This window comes from Berghia stephanieae, chromosome 2, assembly GCF_034508935.2.
Source record: "Berghia stephanieae isolate SIO BIC M18660-M18661 chromosome 2, UCSD_Bste_1.3, whole genome shotgun sequence".
Taxonomy (NCBI): Eukaryota; Metazoa; Mollusca; class Gastropoda; order Nudibranchia; family Aeolidiidae; genus Berghia; species Berghia stephanieae.
Window position 1 is genome coordinate 108,554,017 of NC_088361.1, and position 24,132 is coordinate 108,578,148.

At 33.5% G+C, this 24,132-nt stretch overlaps 1 protein-coding gene across 2 annotated transcripts in view; it reads left to right on the forward strand.

Annotated features, from left to right (window-relative positions):
- The window catches only part of LOC144966196 (uncharacterized), a 118,505-nt gene extending 95,056 nt beyond the window's left edge, over positions 1-23,449 (forward strand). For both annotated transcript variants that reach the window (XM_078902358.1, XM_078902357.1), the window contains exons 37-47: positions 1,031-1,205; positions 1,758-1,962; positions 3,388-3,603; positions 6,524-6,674; positions 7,771-7,932; positions 9,300-9,413; positions 11,235-11,334; positions 13,292-13,479; positions 14,484-14,634; positions 15,797-15,918; positions 17,818-23,449. In XM_078902358.1, the coding sequence (XP_078758484.1) occupies positions 1,031-1,205; positions 1,758-1,962; positions 3,388-3,603; positions 6,524-6,674; positions 7,771-7,932; positions 9,300-9,413; positions 11,235-11,334; positions 13,292-13,479; positions 14,484-14,634; positions 15,797-15,918; positions 17,818-18,156 (1,923 nt within the window). In that variant the 3' untranslated portion in view covers positions 18,157-23,449. The remainder of the gene's footprint in view (positions 1-1,030; positions 1,206-1,757; positions 1,963-3,387; positions 3,604-6,523; positions 6,675-7,770; positions 7,933-9,299; positions 9,414-11,234; positions 11,335-13,291; positions 13,480-14,483; positions 14,635-15,796; positions 15,919-17,817) is intronic.
- Positions 23,450-24,132: the final 683 nt, after the last annotated feature.

The window sequence follows — 24,132 nt, forward strand, 5'->3', positions numbered from 1 at the left end:
TAAATGGTAAATTTTCAGATGAATTGTATTTGAGGAATGGGATACCCCAGGGATCTGTCCTGGGGCCTATTATTTTTACAATGTATACACAGCCTCTATCTAAAATTTCTTATCACATAATTATCATAAACTAACACAGGTATTAGAGATTAGATCGAATATTGACCGAAAGCGACAGAGATTAGAATGTCGAGGGAAAGACAAGGAAAAGAAGAAGAAGAAGAAGAAGAAGAAGAAGAAGAAGAAGAAGAAGAAGAAGAAGAAGAAGAAGAAGAAGAAGAAGAAGAAGAAGAAGAAGAAGAAGAAGAAGAAGAAGAAGAAGGAGAAGAAGAAGAAGAAGAAGAAGAAGAAGAAGAAGAAGAAGAAGAAGAAGAAGAAGAAGAAGAAGAAGGGAGTTATGACACGAATTGATCCCAAAATTCTGCGGTTCAGTCTGGTGACCATGGATTAGTTAGACACTTTATACACATTATCCCACCCAACTAAGGCGTAATAAATCAGTTAAGTTATGGCAAAATGGAGTGATGGGTGTTGTTACAATGTTAGTAGAAAAGGGAGTGAAAAAGGTGGCGGTTGATTTTGTAACCGAAATGTTCGTACCATAATATGGCCTTCTGAATGAAACATTGTAAGATACATTTACCTTTACCGATGTTCCATGTCGGACACGACGTTGGAGATCATGGTTCGCCAGCTCTCTCTCTCTCTCTCTCTCTCTCTCTCTCTCTCTCTCTCTCTCTCTCTCTCTCTCTCTCTCATCTGCGAGTTTCGCACATTGATTTATGGGGCTTCCTCCGTACGCTGCGACATTTCCAAGCCAGCGTGTCCTTCTTCGTCCTCGACCACGCTTGCCTTCTATCTTTCCCTCTGCAATGGTCTTCTGTAGTGAGTCGTGCCTTCTGATGTGGCCGAAATATCGGGTTATCCTCTTTCTAATAGTTGAAATGATCGTTGTTGATGTTATTCCTAAAGAATGGCAAAAATGTGAAAGCCATTAATACAAATGTGCTATTTATTTTTTGCTTTCCAGCTTCGAACTGTAGATGATATATACCTCTGGCTTAACAGTAGTATGCAAGACAACATGTTTCCTTGGAATAGTTTGAATGGAGCTGTCTTACCATGGCAAGACCGACAGTATATGAAGGACATGGCCAATTATCGGGTGGGGGCTGTTCGAATCCGACAGGCACGCATGCCCAGAGGTAATAATAATAATAATAATAATAATAATAATAATAATAATAATAATAATAATAATAATAATAATAATAATAATAATAATAATAATAATAATAAAATAATAATGATAATGATAATGAAATAGTAATAATAATGATAATAATAATAATAATAATAATAATAATAATAATAATAATAATAATAATAATAATAATAATAATAATAATAATAATAATAATAATAATAATAATTAGAAGAAGAAGAAGAAGAAAAGAAGAAGAGAAGAAGAAGAAGAAAGAAGAAGAAGAAGAAGAAGAAGAAGAAGAAGAAGAAGAACAACAACAACAACAACAACAACAACAACAACAACAACAACAACAACAACAATTGCGTGCAATTGTGTTACTTAAAATAACATAATATTTTCTTTTGTCCAGAGTCTCAATCACGGGGGGGGGGGGGGGGGAGAGAGATTCCGCTATAAGATAAATGTTAATACCGTTATTACTATAATATACTTCCTTCTGGACTGTATACAATTTTCATTTAAATGAGTTCTTATCTTTAATATTCAGTGCCACCTCACAGTATAAAGTCTGAGCCGTCATTTACTGGCCCATATATAACTAATCAGGATAATTTGCTCGGAAAGCAGGACAGATCCCCGTCGTACAGTATCAATGACGAGGAAATTGGAGATTACTGCTGGCAATGGAAAGCCAAGCCTTGCTCGAAGAAAGAAAAAATGGAAGGGCTGACCGCTTCTGCTTGGATGCATAGGTAATCTGTTCGCTTAACTCACTCAACCCTAACACCGACTATATCCTGACTATATCCGTAGTATACCCGGGGTTACTTTTACCCCATGCCTATTTATTACATTTTTCTGAGACAAATTATGGGCGTAGTATCAAAGTTAATGTTATTAGTTTTTGCATGTTATTGATGGTAGTTGGATAAAACTATCTATGCACATGCTCAGTTTTTAATACATTCTTTTCCAATTTTGAAAAGTAGTAAAAATGTCTAGGATTGAGTGAGTTAAAAATGTATTTTAAAAATAATAATAATAATCTGGAGGAAGAATAATCCATTTTCTCTACTTGTTTTCCATTCAAATCGGTATAATGCTGGTGAGAAAGTGTCAAAAAGTGAATTAAAATTGTTAATTAAATATTAGAACTATGAAATTTGGTTTGTCTGTTTTGTATTTTATTGTTGTTTTTTGTTGCCTTTCTTTTTTTTTTTAACTTTAACTCTTTCCTTACCGACCATTTTCAGGATTGTTCGCGAAATGTCATACCTACCAACACAAAAACTGATTTTTAAAAAATATTATACATCATTTTGTGCAGCCAAACAAACTTTATATAACAGCATTAAGTTCTTATAGCCTTAACAAAGGTTTTCCTTAAATGTTGTGATGTACTAAACAATTCTGAAAAAGAAAAATGTGAATTGAATCGTAAGGGATGTGGTGATTTTCCTGGTGTTAGTGAGAGATGGTTAAGAATGAATATCCATTGTCTCAATTATACATAAACTTCACCCTAGTCTCATAATTTGGCCATCAATTCAAATTTTTCAACATCTGGAGGACTTCGACATAATACTGTTTTGTGGCGATGGGTCACATTCACTCCCTTTCTTTTACTCTCCATTTTATTGGCTCATTTAGACATCTCTGGGTTGGTTTTTTTCACATTTTGGGGACTGCGTCAAATCCTCCGCATTAAACAGTCTGCTCTTGATGATTCAATATTAAATTGAAAAAATTAAGTTATAATAAACAGCTAATCAAAAATGGTAAAAATATTTGTTTTCTGTCACAAGTTTAGTTTTGAACTATTCGAGAATTTGGATTCAATTCTGATTAACAGTTGCATAGACGAAATCATTTTTATTTTGAAAGATTAGATTCTGATCGTATTTGGACTTTTTAAAACTATTGATCACTGGGATCATAAGTGAGGGCATAATAGAGAAAACTTAAAATCAATTTCACAGCCTCAAACTTTTCTGAAAACAGATCATGCCCGATGGAGGTATTTCAATTTTCTATTACCACTAAATTTAATGATAAAGCGATTTGAGCACATTTAGTTGATATTGCGCTATATAAAGCTCAATTTAAAAAAAAAAATAAACACAATTCAAATTAAGCATATCTTTCTTTATTTCTTATCTTTTCAAAAATATTTTCAGGACCACTCGACAAGAAAAGTCTTTTCCGGTCATTGGAAAGTTTGCCGTTTATAGTGGTGCAGCTTATGTGTTTGACCTGAATTTCAACAAACAAGTCATCACGCAACTCATTCTGAAAGAACTACTTCAGAATTCATGGCTGAACATTCAGACTCGAGCATTTTTCATCGAATTTACCTTGTATAATGTAAATGTCAATTTGCTGACCAGCGTCAGGTAAGAGCTTCGTCATGAAAATCCTATTTTTTTTAATGATATTATTACGATTTTAATTATTTTTTTAACCCAACTTTGCAGCTTATGTCATCACAAGTAAAATATATATTTCACACTACTCAATCTTACTGAACAGCATAATAAATAATTATAGACGTCTAGTTCGTTTCAAAATTCAAGCGAAGGCGCGTTTTGACCTGTATTTTTTTTAAACCAATGTATTAATTGGATTCAAACCCGTCAACGCTACTCCGATTACAAAAAGCTTTATGAATTGATTTTTTTTTCAAAACATATGGTAATCAATTTATTCGCAAGAAAGCTTATCAACACCATGAATAAAAAAAACTCAGAGGAAACTCAGTCAAAGTTTACGCAGATTTACAGTCAGTACCCATTAACTCACTCAATCCTAGAGATTTTTGCTACTTTTCGAAATTGGAAAAAATGTATTAGCTTTGATACTACGCATATTATAATTTGTCTCAGAAAAATGTAATAAATAGGCAAGGGGTAAAAAAGTAACCCTGGTAAACTACGGATGTAGTCGGTGTTAGGGTTGAGTGGGTTAAACACAACATATTGTCATATGTAAAGCAGGTAAATGCTGAACGCCTCCTTTCATAACATTTAGAAAATCACAAAGAGTAAATGTCCACACTCATAACGTTCACAAATTTCAGTGGTGTATTATCTTTCTTTGAAAAGCTTGGCTCAGCGGTACGGTCTTTGCTTCGTACCCGAAAAGTACTGTTCGATCACACGACGCTGCGCTGTGTGGCCTTGAGCAAGTCACCTCGCCTTATCTTAATGTGCGGCGCTGCACTGCGGTTGACGTCTGAATTATTCCAGTATTCCCTTGGAGTTAGATCCTAGAGACAAATTTTCCCTATGGGATGAATAAAGAAAATTATTATTATTACTATTTAAAACAACGGGTTTTTAAATATAAAATCATCACAGTACAAATCCTTGCCATAAAACTTCGAAAATGAAGCCAAATGAGGATGTCTATTTCATAGCAATGAAATTGTTAATTTTACAACTAACATATTATTTTTTAATAATAAATGAAAACATAGACATTAGGCTTTAGGGGCCCAGACCATAGACTACGCATACTCATTTGCAGGACTAATAACCCAATTTATTATGGTTTCATTGTTGTAATGGAAATAACTCTCAAACCAACGGAAAATATTCTCCATTACAACAATGTGAAACGAGCCCATAATTGCGTCAGATTATCAATCCTGCAAATATGATCACGTCGGTCAGGAACCATCTCTTTAAGCTTACTGTGCTAAACCACGGAACATAAACAACATGTTAAACGTCGCCCCCCCCCCCCCCCATTTTTGGAACTCTCTCCCATCACACGTGAGATGCTCGGATTCGTTGACAACGTTCAGATCTCGCTTAAAGTTTTATCTTTTTACGTCATAATGTTGCAATACTATAATCGTATTTTGTTGTTGTTAAATTGAATTCGTATCACGTTTCCTTCACACTTGTCTCACTGTAATATGTTTTGTTTTATATCACTGTAAAGCGCTTAGAGCCTGTGACAACGGGGTAAAGCGCTATATAAATGCCATTTATTATTATTATTATTATTATAACCGTAAAATTCTATTATTTTGGATGTGCTTAAATGAAAACACTGCCAAGCTCAAAGGAATTTTTTATCACAAATCAACTAACGAATTTAGTACAGGTTTCATCTTTTAAACTTAGATTTCTTTTTACATCTAAGACGGCATGCAAAGTACATATTATGTTAATCTGCCTGACGGTCGATAAGAAGTTGGACAAAACCCGCGAGCTTGAGTTTTGATACAAACTACAGTTTCGTTAATTTATAAAAGCTTTGCATTGTATAAGAAAATGTGTTATCATCTTTGTGCTCAAATTTTCTAAACCAATAAGTAAAAAGAGAAGAAAATCATTCAATATATTTAGGATGCCATTTCAATGAGTTCAAATTTAATTAAATGCCCATTTAGCAGTGTCAAGTGTCTTGGTTTAGTTTTTGGTTTGGTGTTCTTCTTTTCCTCTCTTTTTTCAATGGCTTATTTTCTTTTTTTTTTATTTTGTTTGTTTGTTTGTTTTCTGGGATTTTTTTCGGTTTCTTTTTGTTTATCTAATTTGTTGTTGTTGTTGTTTTCGGTGTATAAATTTCTTATCCAAAGAGAACTGTTACTGTCTCAGATATAGGTACGTCTAACTGCATCAGTCTGAAGGATCCAAAGAAAACACATTATGCTTTTATACCAAATACATTAGGTAATTCAAATCACGGCCTCCATAACTTGCAAACCAAAGTAACCGCTGTTTCGATACAGACATAGTATTGATATGTAAGGCAGACTTGGATGTTTTGTACTTTAATTTATTCGATCATCTTTATCAGAATCAAATATATATTATACTATATTTCAAACGTAGGGATAGTGTGAAAGAAGAAAGATAAAAAAATCCATAAATATATTTCAATTCCAAAATTTGTACAAAAATGAGAAATGGTAAATTTCACCAAGATTTATGAGTGAAAACGTGTTTTTTTAAAGAGATAATATGCGATTATTTCGGCTTCCCCCAGGATAACCCAATTTCAATTTAAAATATAATCATTTTTTTCCACGTATCGGAGTTGTGCTTAGTGTCATCTTTTTTCTGATCTTTATGGCATGAAATGAATTATTATTACTATTATATTTTTTTTCACTTAAAATTGATAATTTATATTGTAAAGTGCCCAGAGCTTGTGTTTTACACGAGAATGAGCGCTGTATAAATGTGTATTATTATTATTATTATTATTATTATTATATATTATTATTATTATTATTATTATTATTATTATTATTATTATTATTATTAATTATTATTATTATTATTATTATTATTATTATGGCAGATTGGCAGCAGAGATTCCGGAGTATGGTGGCATCTTTACATGGAGTGATGTCAAACCAATGCGAGTTTATGATCACACTGGAGGCCTGGGTGCTATGATACTCATATGTCAAATCATTGCCGTCTTTGTCACAATATATTTCACGGTTAAGGTAATACGCCTCAACAGTCGTAACGTCACTTCCCTCGTAATGACGCATGGTAACTTAGTAACTGGCTCTAAACTATCGGGACAATGGCGGACGCCTTTATGAAATATTTCTCGGACGATCATAAAAGCGTACATAGATGAATAAAAAAACCATTATAAATCTGGTCATGTTTTGACTTTTACACATTCTGATCACAAGACATATGAAAAGTTCTAACCAGCAAGAAGAATAAAAAGTACCGATTTTCTTTGTTTAGAACCACAATGGCATCCGTTGTTGGGCGACGTGACATCAGACTATTGAATCCAATTCTCATGACTTAAATGTGGCACAGATTTATTACTTTTCGAAGTATTTTTTTCAATCTTAAATTTCTAGATTGATAGCGCTGCTGGGTAATGATATGGAACTGGGCTATAAGCTGTTGAGGTGCATTGTATAATAAACGATGCAAGACGTGAAAAGAGCAATTTTATTAACTATTAAACTTAATTACTTAAAGCAGCCCGTGCATCCAAGTGAATACGGCTCAAATCTCTTTCGATTTCAATATATATGCGGCTATGTGGTCTAGTGGTATGACACTCGCTTTCGGATCGGAAGGTCCTGGGTTCGAGCCTCGCTCGGCGCATAGTTGAGTCCTTGGAGAAGGCTCTTTACTCACATTCTCTCACCGTACTCAGGTGTAAAATGGGAACCTGGCCGTTTACAGCGTTGTCTTTGTCCGAAAATAGTATATCATCGCCTGACAGGCGTCATGTCTCGTCCTACATGTTAAATGTTGCTGTTGGCCAGGGACCCCTTGTAAAGCGCTTTGAGCACGTTTAGTGGATATTGTGCTATATAAAAGCTCAAGTGTTTTTTTTTAATATAATTTTCTGCCATTTAAATGTTGTCATTTTGTATTAGTTACAATTGTAGCGTTCTTACATTCCCCTCAATTATATTATTATAGTTTATATGAGGTATTCTTTTAACCCCGTAATGTATTGAATAATTTGACAATATATTACCCAACTTGGAAATCATCTTTTAAATGCTCTCTTTAATGTAAATCTGGACAGCTTGACTATGAGCAAATATCATTTTTACGCAGGTATGCAAGAAACTACGTGAGATGAAATGTCAGTTCTTTCGGGAAATCTGGAACGTTCTGGATCTTTTTATCGTAACCCTGTGTTTGGCAGCCTTAGTCCTGTACGTTACAAGGAAAGTGTTGGTCACCAAAGTCATGGACAGTTTTAAAAGAGATCCCAAGGTATAAGAAAACATTTTACTGATTCTAATATTATCTAGAACGTGTGTGTTCTCCAATATACTGTTTTAACTGTTGTAGTTCAATTTTTTACCTTTTTGTATAATTGTATAGATAGAATGCGCTTGGCTAAGAAGCTCACAACATTGCCATCCGGAAGTATAACGGACCAACTTACAAAACTTTGTGTAACCTTGAACATATATAGTCTGTTTAATACAGCTTATTGAGATTTACTCATAAACGCGGATGGCAAAAAACAATAACAAAGACCAGAATGACGTCAACCTCATTCTATCTATACCTGGAAAGAGAGTTCCGTAGAATTAATGTTGATACAAAATCGCCATCATTTGTAAGAGTAACACTATGTACTGTCTTATAGTAACTCAAAGGTACTTTTATTTTAATTTGTACATATGCAATAATACTCTTCAACAGTCGTATCGTCACTTCCTTCCTTATGACGCATGGTAACTTAGTAACACTGGCTCTAAACTATCGGAACAATGGCGGATGCCCGTATGAAATATTTCTCCGGCGAGTATAAAGGGTATCCAGAGGGGAAAAAACATATACATTTGATCATGTTTTGACTTTTACACATTCTGATCACAAGACATATGAAAAGTTCTAGCCAGCATGAAAAATATAAAGTAATGATTGTCTTTGTTTAGAACCAAGATGGCCGCCGTTGCCGGGCGGCGTGACATCAGACTATTGAATCGTATTAAGTCTTGATCATTTAAGAGGGTTCTGACATGAATGACAGTGACACTCGCTATATCTAGGCTTAGGTCTTCTATAGATAGTATGCGCTTGGCTAAGAAGCTCATAACATTGCCATCCGGAAGTATAACGGACCAACACACAAAACTATGTGTAACCATGAACCTATATAGTCTGGCCCATACAGTTTATTGAGAAGTACTCATAAACGTGGATGACAAAAAACAATAACAAAGACTTGATTAAAGTCATCTTCTTTTTATCTATATCAAGAAAATATTGAACGGATGAAAATGACGTCACTTCGATCTTGGTTATTATTATTTTAGAATTGCCTGCAAGGTGATTGGTTCTCACTCGATATTCTCTACAAGACTATTAAAATTAGAGAGTACACGTGGTTTTTATGTGTTGGTCACATTTATTTCGGCGGTAGAACTGGTGAGTATTTTGCCTTCAATAGTTATGATAGTAGAGTGGTTTGATTTTGGCCCAAAATGTGTTATTTTTTGTAAAATATCCGCTTTTATTTTTATGCAGTTATTATACCTATTGACATATTCAGTTCTTTTATTATTTCCATCTCGGCACAGTTTTTTATTAACAGTAATATTCCTTTGTTTTGGTTTGTTTTTATTTAGGCGTTTGCCAATTTCTACGAGGCAGCTTTCTGTGATGACATATATGGATGGATACTGGCATTTGTTGTCTTTTTGTGCACTTTGCGCATAATGAGAATTCTTGGCTACAACAAGGTAAGGACGCATGATATCCTTAAATTTTATGTAATAATAATAATAATAATAATAATAATAATAATAATAATAATAATAATAATAATAATAAATAATAATAATAATAATAATAATAATAATGGATCTTTATTGTCCATAAATATGGCAATTTATCATTTAGTTACACTTGTTATAACGTTAAATGACAACTGTAACATTGAACAGATATTTCATTCCTACTTATTTTCTCTCTCTCTCTCTCACACACACACACACACACACACACACGCACACACACACACACTCTCTCTGTCTCTCTCTCTCTCTCTCTCTCTCTCTCTCTCTCTCTCTCTCTCTCTCTCTCTCTCTCTCTCTCTCTCTCTCTTCCTCTAATTATAAGATTTACTGTTCAGTCGTTTTTGGATGAAAAAAATAATTTGGTGATCCCAGATCTAAATATTATCAAATGATCATAAAGCTGACGGCACGTCAGGGAATTTCTATTTTTAAAACCAGGATTTCGAAACCAGTCTTGTTGATAGATTGCTGTTGACACCACTCTGCACAATATTATCATTATCAATATCATTCGTATTATTATTATTATTATTATTATTATTATTATTATTATTATTATTATTATTATTATTATTATCATCATCATTATTATTATTACTATTATTATCATCATTATTATTATTATTTATAATAAATGGCCAACATCTACATATTATTTTGGATCTGTGAAAAGACATTTAGATGGTATTTAATTCACCTTTATTTCAGTTTAGTAAAATAATCATTCGGAAAGATAAAAGCTTTTTTAAAACACATTTTGAAATTTGAAAATGTGATACTCGACATAAAACAAAAATAGAGGCGTTTAACTCACTCAACCCTAGAGATTTTTTGCTACTTTTCAAAATCGGAAAAAATGTATTAAAAATAAGCAGGTAGACAGATAGTTTTATTAAACAACATTAACATGTAAAAACTAAAAACATAGCTTTGATACTACACCTATAATTTGTTTCAAAAAATGTAATAAATAGGCATGGAGTAAAAGTAACCCGGGTAAATTACGGATATAGTCGATGTTAGGGTTGAGTGAATTAATGATTCCATAATTAATGTGTACTTTTGAGTAAAACTTTCTCTCACGAAGATCTTCATATGGAGGTGTCAACAATCCGGACCTTTTCTTTTATGAGAGGTTTCTTTAGCCTTAGATGGGCAGTAACAATACTCTTCAACAGTCATAACGTCACTTCCTTCCTAATGACGCATGGTAACTTAGTAACACTGGCTCTAAACTATCGGAACAATGGCGGACGCCCGTATGAAATATTTCTCCGGCGAGCATAAAGGGTATCCAGAGGGGAAAAAACCACAAACATTTGATCATGTTTTGACTTTTACACATTCTGATCACAAGACATATGAAAAGTTCTAGCCAGCATGAAAAATAAAAAGTAATGATTTTCTTTGTTTAGAACCAAGATGGTCGCCGTTGCCGGGCGGCGTGACATCAGACTATTGAATCCAATTATTTGATGACCTTTGAGGAGCAACAAGTCTATCGCAAATTACTTTTTTCAGATCTCGGAGACACAGATTAAAAAATTAAAATTGAGCTTTATATAGCGCAATATCCACTAAATGTGCTCAAAGCGCTCTACAAGATACAGATACAGATTATATTGTTTTGTGATCTGTGGGCTCAGAAAATAAATTACTCTTCTCGGGTATGTTTACTTGGTCCGCAAAGTCAGCCATTAGCATCCCCCATTTGCATCAATTAACGCAGAAATAAATTGATTTTATAATTCTTTCATTTTACAGCGCATCTTGATGATTGCTACAGTCTTAGAAAGAGCAGGCCCTGGGTTATTTTCTTTTTCTTTGCTTTTTGGCGTCATCATCATAGCTTTCATGTCAACAGGTATGATTGTCTAAGCAATATTGATGATGATTCATTAATTTTTGTTAATGAGAATTGAGGAGAGGAAATGCTTTCTGAATACTGAATACTTTGATATGCACGCCATTGCTAAATTTGAAAATGTGATACACGACATAAAATAAAAGTAGACGCTTTTAATGATTTCATGTGTTCTTTAGAAAAAGAAAAAAAAACTTTCTTTCTCGAAGATTCCCATATGCAGGTGTCAACAATCAGTAGCGTTGGTGGCTCAACGATAAGGTGTCTCGTCTTTTCACAAAGTCAAGTTATATTAAAGGCTCCATACACGCACGGTTTTGATCGTAGTTCGAACGCCGATCAGGCAAACCGGGGTGAAAACGCAATGTGTGTGGCCAAATACCTGGCCGATAAGCAGAGGGACATTCGATCGCTCGCAAAGCCCGTCTTGCTTGATCGGTACCAGATGGATCATTCACTCACTCACTCACTCATTCCCATGACCGAATGGTCGTCGGGGGAACTTGCGGGATGCAGCCTTCGCAGCATGGTGCCACACATCTCAGTCATTGACTTTTTTTGTCAGTTCAAACAGCGTCAACCCTGTCTATTCTTTGATGTTATCCAGCCACATTTTCCTTTGTCTTTCTCTTCTTCTTTGACTTTCCACCGTAACTTGCATGACTGTCTTGCACAAAATGTCCAAACATTCTTTTAACAATCGCAATCAATGGTTCCTGTCTTCCCGCTTGCTTTTCCGCGTCTTCAAGAACCTCCTTATTAATTTTGTGTTCCAGATAATATGACACTCATAGGATTTTCCAGTAACCCATGCTCTTGAACACATTGATTCGCCTTTCTAGTTCCGCATTCAATGTCCATTGATCGGTACCAGATGGATGAGTGATTCGTGAGGCTATGTGGTCTAGTGGTATGATACTCGCTTTCGAATCGGAAGGTCCTGGGTTCGAGCCTTGCGCTCGGCGCATAGTTGAGTCCTTGGAAAAGGCTCTTTACTCACATTCTCTCACCGTACTCATGTGTAAAATGAGTACCTGGCCGTTAAGAGCATTGTCAGAAAAAATGGAATATCGCCTAACAGGCGTTATGTCCCGTCCTACATGTTAAATGTTGCTGTTGTCCAGGGACCTCTTGTAAAGCGCTTTGAGCACGTTTAGTGGATATTGCGCTATATAAAAGCTCAATTTAAGTTATCGTAAAACATTTTGGTCTTGGCATTGTGTCTTTCGGTAAAGAACTTAACACATATTATCTGGCTATTCGCAGTAATGGATAAAGTAAGAGTGTTACTACACACAGGAGGCCTAACAAATGACCTTTACGGTGTGAAATGGAAATAATATGTTTCGATGTGGTTCTTTTGCTAGGGTAATAAACCAAGTATAGTGAAGCACACATTCATATTCATCTATTTTATCTTTTTTGTATTCTTCTTTTCAGTAAGTTACACGGGAAATACAAATTGTTATTTGTCATTCTTTTGTGTCTAATTCTTGTCGTTTAGACAAAAAAAAATAATTATCTCATTATGTTTACCTTAATATGATCAAAATAATCATAGATATTTATCAAGGAAAACCTTTTTTAATCAAGTAATACAAGATTATTTGTAATTGCATTTTTAAAAATAACGTTGGTTTCCCTTCTATTTTGATATGGATTGGGAATTATGTTCTTTGCCTTCATCTACACAACAGTTGGAAGGTTGACAAAAATGACTGTACTTAAGCGGTTTTATTTTTAATACAGAGATGAAGTATTCATTTCTGGGTACTTAAACGGTTGTACTTTTAATGCAGAGATAAAGTGTTCAATTCTGGGTACTTAAACGGTTGTACTTTTAAGGCAGAGATAAAGTGTTCATTTCTGGGTACTTAAACGGTTATACTTTTAATGCAGAGAAAAAGTGTTCATTTCTGGGTACTTAAACATTTACCAATACCTTTTTTTTCTCCAGGCTTTGCACTCTTTCAAGCCAATTTAGAAAGTTTTATGACCCTTTGGGACTCATATGTAACCATCCTCTATTTGCTCTTGGGAAAGAACGTTTTCAAGAAGATGGTGATGGTGAACGCTATATTGTCAAGAGTGTATTTCTTCCTCCTGTCAGTGATTGTTGTGTTTATATTCTTGACCATTTTCCAAGTAAGTAATTTTAGCTTTCAGACTGCCTCTTTGATCAAATTCAGGATTATATGCTATTATAGTGACTATAAGCATTGGGGTAGCAAGCTATTAACAGTGACAAATATTTTAAGAGTACTAGTCTTTCAGTTCACTCACAAAGTCAAACTTTAATAGCCACCCCTGGCACCGAACACCTGGTCATGAATTGGTTAGTATGTTCTGAGAGGAAACGGATCAGATAGCTGGAGACAAACCCTGATGAAAATCAGTGGTGGATATCCTATAGGTTAGTTAAATCAGCCATTTCGATTGGAGACAAAGACTGGTAATTCAAGATGATTTCCGTATTATATTATATTTTATTTTGTGTTGTTTTGTTGTTTTGTTTTTTTGTTCTTTTTGTTCGTTTTTTTTTTTTGTTTTGTTTTGGTTTATTTTTTTTTTTGTTTTTTTTTTTGTTTGTTGTTTTTATTTGTTTTGTTTTTTGTTTTTTTGCTTTGTCTGGCATTGTATTGTTCACACTTTTTTAGACTTTAATCTTGCTTCTGTCCCAATATTTTGCTTTAATATCTTCTCGTGCCTACGTTGAAAAAATAGTATTAAATAGTGACTAATATTTTACAAGTGCTTGTATGAAAGAGCCTAACATTGACGTGTAAATTTGGTTCCATATGCTCTACAACGGGATAACTTGAGGCAACGTGAATGCCATTCAGCAGGTAGAATTGTGGTGTGTGAGTATGAATTGTGGGTTTGATATTAATTATTCATTTCTGATTTTAGTTATAGATTACTTTTGTTATCGTCCAATGATTAGCTAAGCAATTAATGCCTTCTATGACATGGGCATTCGTCAAGTTATAATCGGCTTCTTTCACTTTTACTTTGTCTGTCCAGCCCTTTGTATTGTGAATAATAAGTGATTTCCAAGATTAGCTTTTGTATTTGTCCTCTAGATATAAAGTGAACATCGTGATCAACATATCTCTAGTACTTTTATTCTATATTTAAAATTTTCACAGGCCATTTTAAATTTCACAATCACGGAAGTGAACACGGACGTGTCAAACGCTCCAGTCCCATACGGTGTCATGAATATACTCCAAAAATTCTATGCCTCGGTTGTGTTGGATAACAAAGTTGTAGAGATGATGAAGCGATGGTCAGCCAGTAGTAAGTACACAGATATGTTTTAATAATATTTTTAATATTTTAAAGTAACCATTTCGTTTATTATTTAACAGGTTCCCTTTTTTCAAATATAATATATATATATATATATATATATATATATATATATATATATATATTTTATATATATATATTATATATATTATTTTAATATTTACCACAATGTTGGAGTCAGTCTACATCAATGTTTCAGGCCTTTTCAGCCATCGTCAGGACTGTGTGTTACATGAGTTTGGTTTGTTGTGTGTTGTTGCTTGTTGAAGTGGTTCCGTAGGTTTAATATATATATATATATATATATATATATATATATATATATATATATATATATATATATATATATATATATTGAATCGTGTTGGATACACATATGGTAAGAATAGTGCTCGACATGTAGAAATGGAGCGAATTACTATTTTAATACTTACCACAATGTTGGAGTCAGTCTACATCGATGTTTCAGGCCTTTTCAGCAATCGTCAGGACTGTGTGTTTCATGAGTTTGGTTTGTTTTTTGGTAAATGTTTAGAATCAAGTTTAATTTACCAAGCCACAGTCACCGAAACTAAAATAAACAAGAAAAATATGTAGGACTAACGGAAAATAATTTCAAAACAAGATACAACCTCCACACCTCAACATTTAGAAACACTAACAAAAAAACATCCACAAAACTCAGCGAACATATTTGGAAATTAAAAGACAACAAACTAGACCACAACATTTCATGGAAAATCATATCTAAAGCAACAGGATACACTCCAACATCAAAACAACGTAGCTTATGCCTGGAAGAGAAATATACTATAATCAAACACCCTCATGAAGCCACACTCAACACGAAAAAAAAATATGAGATGTACAATACTTGTCCACATCGCCGGAAGTACTTACTAATCAACTACAAACCTACGGAACCACTTCAACAAGCAACAACACACAACAAACCAAACTCATGTAATACACAGTCCTGACGATGGCTGAAAAGGCCTGAAACATCGATGTAGACTGACTCCAACATTGTGGTAAATATTAAAATTTTATATATATATATATATATATATATATATATATATATATATATATATATATATATATATATAATTTACCACAATTTTTTGCTTACAATCCCTTTTAATTCCAGAATCACCAGATGGTGTCAAGAAAGTAGAGCCCGAGAAGTCCAAACCGGTAATAGAAACAGACATGACACACATTCACAAAGTATTTTCGGTGTTGCGGGATCATGTCTACAACACAATGGAGGTAAAATTATTTATTGTAATGAGAACGAGGTCAGTCATAGTAAACATACCAATAGTAAATATCTCCACACCAAAATGAGAGAAATATTTATAAATGATATCGGAGGGAAAACATTTCCAAACATTTCATCAGTTTGTTGATAGATGTTGACAGTTGAAACCACTCTGCACAATATTGTCATTATCAATATCATTCGTATTATTAATATTATTATTACTATTATTATTATTATTATTATTATTATTATTATTATTATTATTATTATTATTATTATTATTATTATTATTATTATTATCATCATCATCACCATCATCATCATCATCATCATTATCATCATTATTATTATTATAATTATTATTATTATTATTATTATTATTATTATTATTATTATTATTATTATTATTATTATTATTATTATTATTATTATTATTATTATATATTATTATTATTCGTGGAGATTCCGCAATATTTGTGGGGAAATAAAAGCTTTTACATACAGGCACTCATTTATTTTAATTACTATACTACTACATTGTGGAAATTAACGTGGATCGAGAAGAATATTTTGAGCCGTAGACCATCAAAATCTTTTTGGTATAAAGTATGTCATGTAGGTGTGAACAAATGAATTGGGCAATAGGGCGGCCAGCCAGATAGTGATTTCCAACGTCAAGTGGCCGATCAACGTTTATTGTTACTTAAAAGCGTTTATCAAAGTGAAATAATAATAATAATAATAATAATAATAATAATAATAATAATAATAATAATAATAATAATAATAATAATAATAATAATAATAATAATAGATCTTTATTGTCCATAAATATGGCACTTTGTCATTTATTAGTTACACTTGTTATAACGTTAAATGATGACTGTAACATTGAATAGATATTTCACTCCTATTTATTCTCTCTCTCTCTCTCTCTCTCTCTCTCTCTCTCTCTCTCTCTCTCTCTCTCTCTCTCTCTCTCTCAACTTGGTAAATGCTAACACATGGTGTGTGTAAATAATGGGATGATGTGGTCAACTCTGCTTGTGTTCATGAAAGACTCTCTTGGGTGTTTATTTGTTTGCTTGTTTGTTTCTCACTGCAGATGTCAACAATAACATAGTGACTGATTATTCACAACACCAACACAAAGACGGCCAAAATGTCTTTAACGTAGAGCTAACTTTCTTTTTTTTTTTTAATTGAGCTTTTATATAGAGCAATTTCCACTAATCGTGCTCAAAGCGCTTTACAAGGGGTCCCTGGTCAACAGCAACATTTAACATGTAGGACAGGACATAACGCCTGTTAGGCGCTAATACAATTTTTCGGACAAAGACCATGCTGTTAACGACTAGGTACTCATTTTACACCTGAGTACGGTGAGAGAATGTGAGTAAAGATCCTTTTCCAAGGACACAACTATGCGCCGAGCGCGAGGCTCGAACCCAGGACCTTCCGATCCGAACGCGAGTGTCATACCACTAGACCACATAGCCGCATCTTTCATTTAACTTTCGTTAAATACTAATTTTAACAAAAAATAAGTTTCAGTGATGCGGGTTTTCTTTTTAATTTTCTCATTATATTATTTATATCTGTATATATTTATGTATCTATATATACCAACGAATTAAATTCAAGCTGGTTTTATTTTGCCAAGATATGTAAAGTTGTCATTGATTATGAACGGTTCATTAGGCGAATCATTGTCCATCTCATACCCATTTTAAAAATAAATCCTCACACCAGTTAGCTTAATCCAGCACCACTGTGGGATGGTAACTAAAGGATACATTGCCAACACAGTGATGTGTTTTTTTTTTTAATTCTTTATCCTCTCTATAATATATGAAAATATCCTACCATTTAATTAATCAAACCCCAATCAACTTTCATCCTAGGATTCCAAAAAACTTACTATTGACCGTAGCGAGTCTAATGCTGATATCAAAGAACCGCAAAATGGTGCCCAAATGGTCTCTCCAAGGGATGTAAATATCCACTCACCAACAAAGAAGCAGAAAAGGAAGAAAAAGAAATACACTGAAACGTCAAAGTCTGGAAACACTTTGGAAGAGCCTGAATTGGAATTGGACATTCCTTCTCCGTCCCACTCCTCAATTTCAAATAAAGAAGATAACGAGACAATTCAAACAGGTCAAGAAAAACAATCAAAAACTTTGCTGGCTCCTCCACCGAAACGATCTATTTGGGCATCTGGTATCAAGAGGAAGTTTTGATGAAAGGATTTGCTTCATTAAAGATACGAACTGCACAGGTTGAGCTGTTCTCTCTCTCTCTCTCTCTCTCTCTCTCTCTCTCTCTCTCTCTCTCTCTCTCTCTCTCTCTCTCTCTCTCTCTCTTATCAAGAGGCAAAACCAGAGGTTGAGCTTGTCATTTATTTCCCCATTTAAACTATTTTGGGATTACTTTCCAGTTGAGTTGAATAATTTAAATATAAAATCTCACTATTTGAAATGTTTAAGTAAAATAAATGGAAAAGTTGTCAAAGTCAACTGATTTTGCACCCCCCCCCCCCCCCACCCCCCAAATACGAACAAACAATCAACCTTTATGGTTCACAAAGCATGTGAAAAAAAAAATAAAAAAGAGAGAGAGAGATAGAAATGTCAAATTATATGAAAAACCACCGAGTCCGAGCAATTTAAATACTAGAGGCCAAACAACTTATTGAATTAAATTAACCACCAAGCTGCTCTCTTCCTTCAGATTAAAATAACTCTCACTGATTAAATTTAATGTCAGAATATTATCAAAATATATAAAGTTTAAGAAACCAGTGACCATGTGATAATTGTGGATTTTGTGGTTACTGTGGAGTTCCTTTTAATTTGATGATGTGGCAGTGAAATGGACTCAATGTGTATCAAGAACAAACAAAATGTATAAATTTGACCATTGGCATACAATAATGATTTGCAATTGATTCCGTATTTGTATTAATTTAAAGCGAAAGCTCTGTAAAAAATTCTTCACAGTCATTAAATTTAAATTACAATCAAATATTTCTATGCAGTTTTGTTTCATTTGCAATTAATCTATCTGTTCATGCATTTTTTTCATCCATTTATGTATTTATTTATTTGTATATTTATTTATTCATTTAGTTAATAATCTGTTTATGTTGGTGACTATAACAAAGCCCGTACTCCGATCTTCATGAACATGGTACATGTTTTAAATAGTAGTAGTAATAAGCTTCGCAGTCCGCATGACGCTTGTTGAGAATTGTGTGATTCAGTCATGGGCGATAAGTATAGGGCACACGTAAATATAGTTAGAAATTAATATTCTTCTCTCGTGTCGTTCTGTTACCGTTCTACTACATGAACTATTTAAATTTGATGTTCTATCTTATACTGTATCGTGTGCATAGATCCATCATTTCCATGACCCCACTCTTCGAAGATATGACACGCAAATTCGCAAGTTTTCTGTGTTTGGTTTTTTTTTCTTTTTTGAAGTTGTTATATTCATTTTTTAATTATTTTTTTTTTTTGTATATTACTTTGACAGTCCACAGCTTCCAGCAGATTAGTATCATAAGGAAAATCGTATACTAACACAAGGATTTATATCAGAAATGATTTTGTTGAATTATTCACCGTGTAAATTTTGAATTTAAGCATCCTGTGGAGATGAACATTTAAATTTGGTTCCCACCCTATTACAATCTATTTTTGACATGTTTCCGACAATCTTGTATAAGTTAGGTATCGTGGAATCATAATGTAGCATCTGATAGACTCTCTCCCTATAGATAAAATATTTTGATACTACCATCATGAGCGTAAGATGTGAACGGTTAATCTTTAGAAGAAAAAAATGGGGGGGGGGGGGGGGGAATTTATTTCAATTTTATGGCATCATTTCAGTATCTTTGTTGGCCAATTACAATTTTGCCTCTTTATCTTTTGCAATGACCATTGCAATGCTCTACCATCCAGTAAGTTTTTGGTTTCCCTTTTCTGTCCTTATCAGAAATTCCAATCTGTATGTTTTTGGCAGTTTAATCGTACTTGTCCAGATGTGGTCAGTCGGACGAGAACAGGTTGATATCTCGAAAACGAGAACCACTCGATTCGCAAACTAACGAGAGTGAGTAAAATTATGCCTCTGTTTAATGTACGTATGGAGTTTTGCACACATGGATGTTCTCTCTGTTGGAAAAAAAGAACATATTTTTTGCCAAAACTACCTATCCTAATTTACAGTGATATTACCTGAAAATTTCATTAAATGTATGTGATTGTTGGTAATTCCAATTTTTATAATGTCAACTATACAAATTATACTTACAATACTACGTTTTCAATGCACACCTCGCGTTTACAAGTTTGTTATAGATAATGTTGTTATATAGATACGTTTTCTACTACATCATATGATCTCATAACACTCATTCATCCGAGTCATATGAGAAAGAAGACGATTTTCATAACATATCAAGATTGATTTTAAGATAAATTTGCCATTAATATATATAGTTGCAATATGAAATGTCACTTCAGTAATTCTGGTAATTTTTGTGTAATATACAACGTATATAAAGCCATAACTGGTTTATTCGATCCACTTAAAACTCACACATAAAGAGTCGCCTTCAAGCTAATTTTTAATGAAGTTTTCGTTCAGATTCATACTTTTGGTTCACAGAAAAAATAAAATCACAAGAACATAAATGAAATCTTAATTAAAATACATTGTCTACGTCTTAGGTTCCAAGACAGCTATAATATAATGTCTGGAAGATGAGCCCAGGCCTAGTCGCCTAAACATCAAAATTATGCAGAATTCTGCAACCCAAGTATGACAACTGCAGTGGCGTGGCATGCTTACAGTATAAGGTAGTGCCAAAATCAGAAGAAAATGGCTTAAAACATGCTATATTTGTAAATACAAAAGAAAGAAAAAAGATTAAATAATTACTCAAATAAATAAGAGGCGGTTTATACCATTTCTCAGTTTATTTAGTCTTTTTTTTTAAATGCTGTAATCCATTTTTTTAAAAATGGATGCGGTGCCAGGCACCAAGTCAACCAATATAGCCATGCCCCTGGACAACTGTATTTTGGGACTCAAGTATGTGTGAATATCCTTGATACTATGTCGAAAAGAACTTATCAAGACTGTATGATTTTGTTAAAATATGTGTGAAAACACTTTATAAAAGTAGGGGAAAAAATGAAAGAAACTATTATGTGTGAATTCCGAGTGGATCGGACTGTTTGTTTCATTTTTAATCAGTTTCATTTAAAATGTATTTTTTTCTTATCACATTGGAATAAGGTAAAATAATTACAAATGTTATCCGGCACAGAAAAACAAGTTATAATTATATCAATTCAAATTCAATTTTATAAAAACAACAAAAAAGGCTAAATTGTGTTTTAATACCAAAGTGCTGCAAACTTTGAAAATTGCACAGAAATTAGTTTTTTTTTCCTCGACATAGATATTAATCATTCTAATAAAGGGACTGACAACGTCCTCTGAAAGAGAAATATCTAACTTACCTCAGCTTCTGTCAATTTTAAGAATATTATTTAGACAGGACTTTAAAAAAAACAAAACTATAGATAGTATGCGCTTGGCTATGAAGCTCACAACATTGCCATCCGGAAGTATAACTGACCAACACACACAAAATATGTGTAACCTTGAACGTTTATAGTCTGGTTAATACAGTTTAGTGATAATTACTCACAAACGCGGATGGCAAAAAGCAATAACAAAGACCTGAGTGACGTCCACTTCATACTATCTATAAACGTGCCTTTCAAAACCACCTTATCATTCCTAAGCCCGCTCAAAGTTAAAACTTCAATTGTGTGTGTTGCTTATGTGTTGTTTTTTTTTCATAATGAAATAGGTATTGTAATATGATTTTTCCTCCATCCATCACTCCCCTCCCCAATCCCCTCTTATTATTGATACTATGCGCTTAGGAAATGTACTCACAGCTTCCGCCAGTCGGATATAGCGTACCAACACACAAAACCATGCGCAACCTTCGCCGTTTATAGTCTGATACAATTTTGTGAGAGCTACTCAGAAAAAAATGGCTGGCTAAAATCAATAACAAAGAGATGAGTGGGGTCAATTTCGTTCTACAAATTCCAATCTTGCTTGAGATTTCATCCACACAATTGATACTAATGTAACTGTAATTTTCATTGTCCATTAAACCTTCTGTCATTAAGATGGCTTGATCAACATGCATAAGTTGCAGGATATTTGTAGTGTAATGTAATGGAATTGAAGCAGTGCTCGAGTTTGTTTGGGTTTTTTTTTAATAGGAAAATTTTGGCCTCACGAGAAGTTAATGGGCGTTATCTTTATTACATTTCCATGTGCTCAAGGCCATTGGTCACATTGTAATGTGTGCTCAAAATGACCTACATAGTGAAAAATGTGCACAGTTTGAGAAATTATTTCCAACGTCACAATTATCATTTTGCTCAGCATGACTCATGGGTATGTTTACAGCTTTTATAAACAAAGCAGCATGTTTAGATACATTGAGAAACGCCATCCAATCGTTGTTCAGCAACAAATCATGTGATCGATGACGAGGTTGGACGAAAACATGAATATAGATCGCTCCCATTCACTGCATGCACAGCCTTGAGATCAGATTTTTATTAAACCTTTTATTATGCGTTTAACTTTTTCTTTGTTTCAAAACGTGTCCAAACTTTATATTTGACAAAAATATGTTCATGGAATAAATCTATGACATTTTTCAAGTCATCTTTAAGGAGTAGGAAGGGTTTGCGAGTTAACCAGCGATTTCGCTTTTTTTTTTCAGATTATGTATATCCTTCCCTCCATACTTAAAGGAGAATCAAAGACCAATATGAAAGTGAATTAACTTATTTACCTTTAATTTCATTAATGTTGGAATTTCACTAGTTTTAATATTTACATATCACTTTCCATTCATTTTTAATCCATCATTACCCCTCCCTCTTGAGTTTTTTTTTTTAAGTCATTGAGCTGGGAAAGCCATTTTGGGGGTCCGAATTGAAACACCCCACCCTATACATTAATGTTGTGTATGCTTTAATTCTTATTTTTATGACTGTTGTCCTCTATGTTGACGGAGACCTATTTGGTCGCAAAGTCCATGGCTTTAATTTCTCTTTATATGAGCCGCCTCGCCCCCCTCGTTGTCATTTGATCCTATTAATTATTCTTGGTTCTATTCGACATTATCACATTCATTCCAAGAAATCAGTATATCTTGTTTTAACCAATCGTGGTTCTATTCCCTAATAGGCACTTTTATAAACTAAAGATCCGTATTTTATTCTATTTATCATTATTGGTTCTTATCCGAAGATTCCAATATTCCTTTGCGGTCAGTCATATGCCATGTGTAGCTAGTCATGGCAAAATGTATTACTAGATCTGGTCATATTATTTGTCTGTTATAATAGTTTCTGTGATAAATTTGGTAATGATTCCTTCGCCAACTAATGTGATAATAAACATATTTTTTACTCACAATCGGTATTCAGTGTCAAATGTAATCACTTAAAGCTTGTACCTACCTTTATTTTTTTCTTTCATTTTCATTGATTGACAGTCAACATAAATGAAATGACAAATGTTGTCTAATCATAAATCACATCCTAAAATAAAAAACTGATTTAAAATTAAAGTCTTGTCTCAATACGCATCAACGTCACTTCCCTCGTAATGACGCATGGTAAATTAGTAACTGGCTCTAAACTATCGGAACAATGACGGACGCCCTTATGAAATATTTCTCCGACGAGCATAAAAGCGTATCCTGAGGAGAAAAAAAAACATGAAAAATCTGATCACTTTTGCACATTCTGATCACAAGACATGAAAAGTTCTATCCAGCATGAAGAATAAAAAGTACCGATTTTCATTTAGAACCACGATGGCCGCCGTTGCTGTGCAACGTGACATCAGACTATCGAATCCAATTCCATCGAGACTGGCTTTGTCATTGTTTTAAATTAGTCTTGACAGCCATTCCAGAGTAATGTTTTGTTTTTGTTTGTTTTTAAGGATAATACGGCGCTTGCAACACATTTAGGTCATATCAGCGCCAGTAAAAAGGAAGAAAATGGGATAGTAAAAAGTTCTAGAATTACAATCAAAGTACCCAAGAAAAGGTAAGACAAAGGGGAATTGGTTCAAATAGGGATCAGATGTAG